This window comes from Corvus brachyrhynchos, unplaced genomic scaffold (genome assembly GCF_000691975.1).
Source record: "Corvus brachyrhynchos isolate BGI_N302 unplaced genomic scaffold, ASM69197v1 scaffold202, whole genome shotgun sequence".
In the NCBI taxonomy this organism is placed as follows: Eukaryota; Metazoa; Chordata; class Aves; order Passeriformes; family Corvidae; genus Corvus; species Corvus brachyrhynchos.
This window is the reverse complement of record NW_008238132.1, coordinates 6,056,023-6,067,121: the sequence shown is the minus strand read 5'-3', so window position 1 is coordinate 6,067,121 and position 11,099 is coordinate 6,056,023. Positions and strand designations below refer to the sequence as shown.

Sequence of the window (11,099 nt, the reverse complement as noted above, 5' to 3'; positions counted from 1 at the left end):
TAGGGCGGTGCGGGGCGGGCCCCCCTCGGCCCCAGCCCCGCGGGGGCGGCAGGAGGCAGCGATGAACCCCCGCGGGCTCTCCGTGGTGCGGGGTTCTTCTTTCCCGCTGCCCCATAGCACCGCGCAGGTGTGAGGGATGGAACGTTCTCGTTTTGATATTTGTTACCTGGTCTGATGGTACCTGGGTTCCCCTCAGGATTTTCTTGTGTGCCGGGGACAGGACCCGAGGGAATGGCCTGAAGCTGTGTCAGAGCGGGTTTAGTTTGGATATCAGGAAAAGGTGTTTGGGCACTGGAACAGGCTCCCCAGGGAAGTGGTCACAGCACCAAGTCTGGCACAGTGCAAGAAGTGCCTGGACAATGCCGTCAGGCACATGGTGTGATACTTGGGGATGTCGTGTGCAGGGCCAGGAGATGGACTCGATGATCCTTGGGGGTCTCTTCGAACTCAGAATATTCTATGATTATGTGACTCTGCAGACTGTTCGCCTTTCTGCTGTCTGCTTGGCCTTACTGCTCCTGTGCACGCTGACAGCGTCCACTTTTGTGTCAGCCTTCCCGAGTTTCCTTAGCACATTTGCTACACTTGTACCACCAGCTTTCTAAAACTCCCAGGACTCTCCTTTGCTTGTATTTCATGCTGTTTGCCATGGAAATAAGCCTTCTGCTCCTCTGTTTCTGCTGTCCCACAGACTGTTAGAACATGGTAATTAATTTCCATCAAAGCTGAGAACAAGGCTCAGTATTGTGGTAGTTAGTGGCTGGATACTGTCACACACAGAGAAGGAAAGGTGGGACAGGTTTCTCTCCTGCATGGTAATTGTGGAGGTAACAGCCTGGCACGGGGAGCTCCAGGTTAACCACAGCACATGGGAATGCTTGTTTGGTAGCCAAAGAGCAAGCCACAGTTAGTGCTGAGGTAAAGGTCATTGGAGATGTGGCTCTGTAGGAAAGCAGGCAGGCTTTGCCCATTCTGCTCACAAGAGTTCAGCCTCCCCTGTCCCTTTTCTGTGGGGAAATAGAAAGTTAATGAAAGATCAGAAAGCGTGTGCAGGAAATTCTTCTGAAAAACTATAACACTAAGCAAAGATATTTCAAGTTGTATTCAACTGTTCTGTTTTCAAAAAGTCTAAGACCAGGAGTGTTTTATTTTCAAATATAACTTTCTCCTTTCTCCTTTTTTTTTTTTTCCCCAGTTAAAATCATGGCACTGAAACAGGTTTCCAGCAACAAATGCTTTGAGGGTTTCCAGAAGGTGTTTGAACACGACAGGTAAACACCACTAAAACAACTGAGATGTTTAGCTTGGGGCAGTGAATCCATACTGTCATTGCTGTCAGTGTTTTCAGTCTGCAGGGAAATAGCATGTTCTCACTAATATCCATATTTTGGTTAGGAATAATGTCTGCTGCTGCTTTGGCTGTGCTCTTGAATTTCTGTGTTAATGTTTAACATGATCCAGTATATTAATGCTGCAGATCTGAGGTGGGAAGCCAGTATTTTTACCTTTGAAAATGAAGCTCCGTTACTTTCAGTTGTCCTGTTTGCAGCACAGAGAACCACTGTGTGTGCAAAGTTCCACTCACTCTACTGGATATCTCACTGCTGTGCACTCTGGAAAAGTGCTGTGAGCAGACAGACTCAATAAATATATTTTTGTTTGATGAAGGTGAACAGAAAAATAAGCTTTTAAAAAAAATTTTGATCCAAATAAAATCATTAGTTTTGCTTAGATAAGAGTTTATTGATCATTTTAGGCTTTAGTATTAATTGAGCAACTAATTGGTCTGTAGACTTAGCAGATTGAAAACCTTCTCTGGCATGTGTGGTGCATTGTATGTTGTGCAAGTCATGTGGATGTGTTCTTCAGTAAAAATTACTTTGCAATTTAATAGATAAAGCGCAAGATAAATATTGCTGGGATTCAAAATTCAGTTTTCAACCTGTTCCCAGTTAGCAGCACTGTGAAAATGTGTTTTATTTGTGGGTCTCTGTTTTAAGTATATTCAGAACAAAGTTGGAAAGTTAGCTATTGACAATTCTAGAGTCTGAGTTTAAAATTCGATTTTCCCTTCTTTTAACTTAGTTGTTACAATTCACTGACTAGATCTCCTTTTGAATGAAATGCAGTGATCCACTGTTTCCTTTTTTTAATGTTAGTGACCTTGTTAATTAAGTAGTGGTGATAACAAGAAGTATTTTATTAATACAGTGCAGAGCTAAAATGCAAAATGAAATTTGGAATCTACTTGCCTCCAAAAGCGGAAACTGGAAAGTGTCCTGTGCTTTATTGGCTCTCGGGTAAGTAACATGAGTCTTAGTAACTTAAAAAATACAATCTTCAACATGTTTAAACTACTGCACTACCATTACTGAAAACCTAATGTAGAGGTACTGCAGTGGCAGCTCCTGTGTTCTACAGAAACTCTTCTTCTGGAAGGTGGATTTAGTCTGAGCGTACTGTGATAAATCAGGATGCAGCTTGGGGGTAGCCTACCAGATTGTGTTGTAAAATGCTCAGTGTTCGAAGTGTTCTGCCCTTTTGTTCTAAAATGTTCATACCTTTTGTTCCAAAGCCTATATATAAAGGTTCTCCTGTAAGGCCTTGCCATTGGAACACCTCTTGCTTTCCTTTGTTTATGACAGACTGCTTCAGCTAACAGGGTAGGGATGTGAAATAGAGCCCATGGAAGCCAGCACATTTGTCCTGTGGACTCCACCTTATTCCGAGTACTATTTTGCAGGAAGCAATGGGTGAACTTGAAAAGAGAGGTGCTGTCAGCTGCCTTAGCACAAGCAGGTCTAGTGTGAGGCAAACCTGTGGGATACATAAGGGCCATGGCCTTTTTTGTGCAGAGGTTTTGAAGAGGTTTGTGCAGCAGGAGTGAAGTTTTTTATCCACAATTAATAATTAAATCCTTTTTTTTTTTTCTTTTATTGAAAATAAAAAGCAGAAACTCTGTTTTGTAATTCTAGGAGTTGCTTTATTGAGATTTATGTTTAGAAAGTTGGAGACCAGACTGTTAGTGTGGAGACTTGAGCTGCTTGAATGTATTCATTTCACAAAACAGCTGGTGGGTCTGATTTGTATCATGAGAGTGGACTGGGTAAAAAAGTTTATCCTTGAAGTTAGGCACATCAAAATTGTCTGAAGAGCTCTAAGCCATGCAGCACATTTATTTTATTGAATGTAAACCATGTTGTCTTGGGCAGCATATCAGTCAAATTAGGTTACTGGCAACTTGTCCTCAGAGAAAACTAGAATCATTAACTGCTGTCAAATTGCACAGTGAAGAAGAATTAAAATATTGGTGTGAAGTGTAATTTATTTGTAATTGGACTTTATTTGGACCTGCTGCTATACAAAAGGCACGTATTGCTGTGGGTTTTGGAGTCAGAGTGCTTATGGGCCCTTTATCCTGTCTAAAGTATGTAGAATTTGTCAGACCACATGTGTGATTCTGTAATGCAAACAGCTGAGATGACAGTAGAAGGAAAAATGTAGTTGCAGGGTTAGGTGAAGTTAGCAGTGTCAGCCTCAGCAAATGCTTGTGGTCAGTGGGTTTAAATGCACAATAGCTGAGGGCACTGCACACTGTGTGAGCTGGTGCTCCAGGGAATACAGGGTACACATGGATCTGGTTTTGATCACGTGTTAGTGTGACTAGATGGGACAGAGCAACTGTGTTCCTGTGAATTGTTAAGTATTGTTGAGCCTAGTGAAAACATTTTCCATGTTTATGGAGATAGGAATTCCTCTTGCTTTTCAAGACATTTTCTGTCAAAAGGAGCTTTGAAACCAGTATGCCGTGAGCAATGGGTAACCAGCAGTATTTGTGTTTCCCTAGGGTTAACCTGCACAGAACAGAATTTCATAACGAAGGCTGGGTTTCAACAAGCAGCAGCTGAGCACGGCCTTATTGTAGTGGCACCAGACACAAGCCCACGTAAGTGTAACGAGACACATGGTAACAGTCACTGCACTGAAGTGCACTCTCTGTCCCCAGAGAATGGGGTGCTGCAGTGTGCTGAAAAGTGTGTTGCCCCCCTGAGTCAGAATTTGACCTCACCTCTGCATCTTGCATTGTTCACAAGATTACATTGTGTATGCTCTTAATAACGGGGTAGTGAGGGTTTGACATTTGAAACTCTCTTATTGTGGCACTAAAACTAGAACAAAGGGGCTCTAGAGTTCAGCACAGATGAGGAGAGGGAGGAAAAGTGAAACAAGAAATGTGTGTTATTAGAATTCTTGCTGACATTTTGCAGCTTGCTGGGACCCTATAAAACCTGCAGAACTGTGTTGCCACACAAAGCTGCAGTGCTTGCTCTTTATTGTATTCTGTCTTCTAAAGCCAATTAAATACATGTCTTCAGAGGATTGACAATACTTGGAAAAGCAAACCAGAAACCCTTCTCCCCTGCAGCTACAATAGACTAGTGATGAATGGATTTTTTAAATGATGTGCTGTTTTTTAAGGCTGAGCTTATGGTGTGGGAAACCTGAAAATGGTGGATCTGCAGTTATTGGAAATACTGTTATTTGGGGATTCACTCTTTTATGTTTTGTATTTGTTGGACTCTGCCACAGTCTCATGAGTGCTGTAAACAAAGGTGGCAGCCTTCTAATATTTCCAAAGCTTTAGTGGGTCACATCTGACTACAGGCAATATGGGGGAAAAGCGGTGTTCTTTCCGTAAAGTATTTTTTGCATCTAGGTTCAGAAGTTGTGTCAGGTCCAAGAACATAAATACATGTTTCTAATAAAGAAGAGGGACAGAAGAGCAAAACTTGTGTATGAATGAGCTTTGCACTTAGTTGTTGCTATTTGCTGCAGGCTAGAGATGGGCAGCTAACCTTTGTGTTACTCACATTGGGTAATTATACTGGAACTTGCTTTTGGTGCTGAGTTTTCTCTATCAATGTGTAAATGCCTTTGAATAGGTCATTGATTTGTCCATTTTCTTTTAAATCCCTCGTGGCAGCTTCTCTCTTGCCTTTCAGTCTAAAAATTGATAAGGATTGCTCTGCTATTTAGATGAATTTTGGTATGTGCTTCATATTATACTCTTAAACTTTAGCTCACAGACCCCAAATGTTCTTAAGTCTCTTTGAGTTGTCTGGAGAAACAAATGAAAAGCAATTCAAATATAATCATGAGCTGAGAGGTATTGAAAATGCTTACATGTGTTTTTCAATTGTGTAGTTATGACTGCATGAGAATTACTTTCCAGAACCCAGGAGATGTATGTGGATGGGGAAAAAGACTGCATGAAATCATTTAATATTTGTCATTACAGACTCTGTAAGGCCTTGATAGATTTTACTTTTCCTTCTTCAAAGGGGTTTGTTTTTCCAGACAGGTATACTGAGCAATATTATGCAGATTCCTTTTCAGATTTCTTTTTTTCAAGGCTTGCTGTAAGTTTTTTTTAGCATTTAATGAGCATTGCCTTCATTGCATGACAGGACTTTCTGAGTTTTTGTCCATCTCCAAGGTATTGTAGTTTTTACATCCAACATGTTGTTTAAGCACCCCTGTGATTGCTGGACTGTTAAGTTACAAAATCACTCAGTGTTCAAGGACATGTCACTGGAGCAAAGTCAACTTTGATCCTTGTACAAATCTGGTTTCACATGGTGGCAAGGTGGCAGCCATCTGCACAAATTGTGAGGGACTGTTGAGTTACACATGGCTTTGTAATATAATCTGACAGGGGTAAAAGGCCATATAATTTTCGATTGCAGAAACTAGGAAATAATGGCCTCTTTTTCCAAAACATTCCTATCACCTGTACCTTGAAATATTACATTCTGTTCTGCAAACCAGGCTTGTAAATCACAGACTAATCAAAGGGAGGACTGGATGGGATGTACTGACTTAAGAACTCATCTGCAAATTTAGTTTGAAAGTGTAGCCTTGGAAAAGAGGATACAATCCTGCAGTTATTCAAAGAAGAAATTATTTAGGTTTCATGGAGAATTATAGGCGGGAGCAATGAAATGAATTGTGGAAAAGGTAGAGGTATAGACTTGTGAAATTATAGGAACAGTGAATGATATTCTTCTGGAAAATCTTAAAAAGGGAGGTGTAGCAGGCATTATTTAAAGCACATAAACTGGCTTGGATACACCATTTGGTGATACATGGTTCTGTCATTCTGGGGGAAAAGGAAATTTTCTTCTGTTTCTGTTTCTCACATAGCTTCTTGTACTTGATCGGATGAGGTCTAATGGCTGAAATAAGATGGTAGCACCAATTAACAAGTGCCAACTTTTGGTTAAGTCCCTGGGTGAATTGGACAAAGCTTTTCAGAAGTAATTTAGGAGACGTGTATGCTATATTTATTTATGAAGAGATACCAACACTATTTAGAAATTGGATATATCTGTAGGTATTATGTGACATTTTGAAGTGTTGAAATACACTTGAAAACATTGTACTAATGAATGAAAATCCAAATTGTCTTCTAGTTGAAGGGGCAGAGATGTGATTGAGAGACTTGTGTCCTGAGTCTGATTTGTATGGCAGGTTCTCCAATGCTGAACCTGTAGTAAAGGTAAGATTTTTCATGCTAGGTGGCTGCAATATTGAAGGAGAAGATGAAAGCTGGGATTTTGGCACCGGTGCTGGTTTTTATGTGGATGCCACTGAAGATCCTTGGAAAACAAACTATAGGATGTATTCCTACATAAAGGATGAGGTAACTTTGCTGCTGGGTTCTCCTGCTGTTGCTGGGTAAGATAAAGGGGTATGGCTCAGTCATAAGAAATTCCCACATCTTGTGTTACAAGGTTATGGTAGATTTCTATAGAGATACTTTGAGTTATCAAAGTATTTTCACTTATTGTCAGCTGAACTTTTGATACCACATTCCTCTGCAAATTGCATTCAGGGCATGATCACAGATGTCAGGCTAGAACCAGAGATGTGCCTTTGGTTTCAGTGGCATTAAAAGGCATTAGTTGGTTAGTTGTGTGCTTTTTTTCTTAAACATACTCAAGTTGCTTTAACGTTTTATTACACTCTTCTTTCCTTTACAGCTGCCTAAACTAATAAATGCCAGTTTTCCAACTGACCCTGAACGGATGTCTATTTTTGGGCATTCCATGGGAGGTCATGGAGCTCTTATTCTTGCTCTGAAGAATCCTGGAAAGTACAAAGTAAGATGAAGTATAGCTTGTATGAGGTGTACTAATGCCTATATAGATTTCTATAGATGTGACTGAAGAAAGCATAAATAGTTTCAGTTGCTGCAGTTCATTGTTACATAGTATTTTTTTCCTGTTGTCTTTCTGAACAGTCTGTATCAGCATTTGCTCCTATCTGCAACCCAATTCAGTGTCAGTGGGGGAAGAAGGCCCTTGGTGGATATCTGGGACCAGATACAAGCAAATGGGAGGTATGTGTTGCAGCTGCAGTTCTTTAGTAACAGATGAATGAGTGATCTGCAAATACATCACAGCAGGAGCCTGGAAAAAAACTCTGGAGTGCCCATGAGATAGTACTGTTGTTTTACTGCACCCCCAAGCAGAGAAGAGCATTGTTTCTGGCAGGAGTGACATGCTGGTGCCTTATGGTGCTTATGAAAATGCAATGAGGTACAAGTCTCTCATCAAATCAGCTACATTTCTCTCAGTTCTATGAAGATTTAAAAGTCTGGGCTAAGAAGAATTAGGAGCAGTGTATTTTTGTAGTAGCCTGAAGAGAGAGACTGCTGCAAACTGTTCAGACTGATGAGCCTTGTGACATTTTTCAGGGGCAGCCAGTGGGAGGCCTCCAAAAGGAGCCCGTTGGATACTTGGAAATCAGTGTATTTCAGTACAGCATTAAACTAGGCAAAGTTAGGTTTTAGCTCCAGGGCCCTAATTTTAAGCTATCAGTAGTTGTATATGAATGGCTAAGATACAAAAATGTTTGTCTGCATGGTTGCTGCATTATTTGGGCAGCCCTTCAGTATTTTCAATCTCAACTTAAACATTGCACTGTATTTCTAGAATTAAGTTAGAAGGGATTGTAGTGACTATGTACTCGGATTTCCTTGTAAATAAGCACAAGCTGCAGTTCAATCCCTGTAAATTGGATTAAAGTATGTCTGATTAAAACTTTACAGGATTGGAGAGTACTCTCTGCTTTCATAATCGTTAATAGAGTAGTTTGTGTACTTAGAAACCACCAGTTAAACTTGCTTAGACTTTATGTAATGGATTTGTTGTGAAACAAAACAAAACAACACCCCAAAACCCTGTTTTCTGTCCCCTTGTTTTGGAGCTCTTCTGCAAACCTAGTCCAGTAGATCAACAGCAATCATCAGGAACAGACTTAGAGATGTCTTTGGCACAGATATACAACCTCTGATCTCTGTATTTTGGCTTAAAATTGCCATGTAAATATGTTCAGGATCATTTGATGGCCACAGTGCTGGGCTGAGCCCAAGCTCCCATTTCCATCATAGTGTCATTTCTGGATCTGGTGGCATCCTGGAAGGATGGCTCTGATACCTTGGTGTAGGGCTTTGGATTTTGCTGTCCATTGGTGACTTCACAGCCTTAAACACTTCACTGTCTTTTTAAAGGAGTTCTTTATTTTGAGTATGTAACACATACAGCACCCCATGGGTAACATGTTCCCCATCAGAGTTATTTTTTGATATGTGTATGTTTAGAGTCTTTAATTTCTGTTTCTCAGTTGCACCAAGTTTTCTTGGTCAAATTGTCACCATAACCTTCAGGTTAAATGCCTTCCCATGAGCACAGTTGCATTACACTGGTGTTTTGATACCAAGACACCAAGTTTCTTACGCAGGACCTAGTTCCTGCACAAGGGTGTGAATTAGTACTGACTATATTGCTGTTCTTCCATTCTGTAGGGCAGCCCTGGGCTGGATGTTCTGTTTGGTCAAACTGCCAACTTGGTAATTACCTAGCTCATACAATTTGCCTTTTATAAAGCAATGGGTATTATTTATCAGTTGCCTGGAATTTCCCTAGATTTTTGCTCTTCCAGGTGCAACTTGGTGTCCTGCTCTACGCTGCCCAGGACTCTCTCTGTGCTCTTCTTTTCCTGTGGTCGATGAACTGAAACCAGTTGAACGTGTTTAACTGAATGTCATTTCTCTTTTATTTTTGCAGGCATATGATGCTACCCAGCTTGTCAAGTCCTACTCGGGCTCTTGCCTCGACATCTTGATTGACCAAGGCAAAGAGGACCAGTTCCTGTCCGCGGGCCAGTTACTGCCTGATAATTTCATCGCTGCCTGCACCGAGCAGAAAATCCCAGTAGTCTTCAGACTACAGCAGGCAAGTTGCTTCTGCAGTCCTTGGTTGGTGGATTCTTGTTTGTGATTTTTGGTTGTATGCAGCAGGCAGTGAGGAGAGTGTCTGTAAGGGGGCAGGCATGCTCCCACTGCGGGTCTGTCCCTGGCCATGTGAGGAGGAGGGTGAGAAGTGACACTTTAGCGTCGCGCTGGCCATCAAGGTACACACATCACCCGCCCGATTCAGCCGTGCTTCACCACTAGGTGCCGTCGTGCTTCCAGAGCTTGGACAGGCTGAGCCCTTCATGGGGACTCAGGCTGCCGGTGCTCGGCTGAATACACAGCATTAATCATTTTTAATGAGTATTGTAGTCACTGTACAGCCAAAGTGACAGATGGCCTTTTGCTGCATCCCTTGTCTGTGCTGTGGGTTTTGTGTTTACCATAAAACTTCGCAATTTAGTTTGCATGTGTTTGTGTAAGTTAGGGAAGGGGTGGAACTGCTTGACATCGTAGATTCATGTGAAGACCCACGTGGAGGGATTGCTCTTACCTGCAGTGCAGTGACCCAGAACAACACTGTCCTCACTGGAGTCTTTGTAAGCCACTGGCAACTTCCGCCCAGACCCAATGGGGAGCCCAGTGGTGGAGAGTGAAGGATTGTCCTCTCTGGTTTATCATAAACCTTGCACCTAAAGATAGAGTTAGTGCTGATGAAGAGGGGTCAGAGGGTGACATTGCAGCACAGTGATGGAGCAGTAACTCAGACCTGGGCTGTGTTCTCTTTATGCCCTCCCTGTGCTTTACCAGAACAGTACCTGTGAGGGCAAGTGTTCTCTCAGATTGCATCTCCCTCTGCAGCTGACCCTTGCTGTTACCCACCTCTAGCTTACAGGCCTAGATTTGGGCAGCTTAAGGTACTTTATTTAGCTTCCTGGTGCTCATCTATACTTAAGCTGTTACATATCCCTTGCCATTTTTATATATATTCCAGGTATTTCTTAAAATGGATAAAACCAGGAGAGTGATTACCTTTCCTTTAAGAGAGCTTAGTGTGATTGCTTTACCATGAACTGTATGTTCTCTGCTGATTTCTTTAATGTTCTTTTCTAGGGTTACGATCACAGCTATTTTTTCATTGCTTCATTTATTAATGACCACATCAAACACCATGCAAAATACCTCAATGCTTGAATCATTTGGATGCTGCCTGGCCAATACGAATCAAGAGATAGAGGTGAACTAAACAAAAATCATTTGCTGAAGTAATGCTTGTAAAATGGAGCTCTTCTGATTGTACTGCTAAGAAAAATAAAAGTCCCACTTAATTTGATGTGTGTGCTTTAGACTAAGTATTGGGAATGTTCTTGCATGCTTGGAAAACTCTTGATGCCATGAAGTTACATCTGCTGCATTTTGGGTAAAAATGTAAGCCAGCAGATGAGTGAGTTTCAGACCATGAGTGTGGGTGTGTATGTGGCACCTCCAGATAGCTTCTAGTGCAACTGTGCCGAGACTGTGATTAACAACAGCGTGCCCCTGCAGCTAATTAATCACTGGGGTTTACTTCATACTTTAATGGTGAAGGAAGTTGTTAGTGGCACAACTAATCAAGCTACTTAATTAATCTGAAGTGGTAGGTGTATTTTTCCTTGGCCTTGTAAATACCTTCCAAGGACCAAGTCCGGTGGAGAATGCAGACAAACGCCTGCTGTGCACAGTAGTTTACTGTCCTCTGTGTTATCAAGCAAATGATCTGGAGTATTTAATGGATGATACTTATAGAAAAGACCTCTTAAAAACCATGTGAAGGAAGCAGTCTGTAGTAAAAAGGATTTTTTTC

General features: G+C 41.5%; 1 protein-coding gene across 1 annotated transcript; it reads left to right on the top strand.

The window, feature by feature from the left end:
* The first annotated feature begins 1,195 nt into the window (after positions 1-1,195).
* ESD (esterase D) lies at positions 1,196-10,589 on the top strand. Its single transcript, XM_008633170.2, has 8 exons — positions 1,196-1,271; positions 2,212-2,300; positions 3,848-3,946; positions 6,579-6,703; positions 7,044-7,163; positions 7,304-7,402; positions 9,132-9,299; positions 10,370-10,589. Exons 1-8 carry the CDS (start codon positions 1,204-1,206, stop codon positions 10,448-10,450), a joined length of 849 nt encoding a protein of 282 aa, XP_008631392.1. The 5' UTR covers positions 1,196-1,203; the 3' UTR covers positions 10,451-10,589.
* Positions 10,590-11,099: the final 510 nt, after the last annotated feature.

Excerpts from the sequence above, each read along its gene's own strand:
- ESD (XM_008633170.2), top strand. The coding sequence starts at position 1,204 with ATGGCACTGAAACAGGTTTCCAGCAACAAATGCTTTGAGGGTTTCCAG. Across the intron at positions 2,301-3,847 it reads TGTGCTTTATTGGCTCTCGG|GGTTAACCTGCACAGAACAG; the intron begins GTAAGTAACATG and ends GTGTTTCCCTAG. Across the intron at positions 7,164-7,303 it reads AGAATCCTGGAAAGTACAAA|TCTGTATCAGCATTTGCTCC; the intron begins GTAAGATGAAGT and ends CTTTCTGAACAG.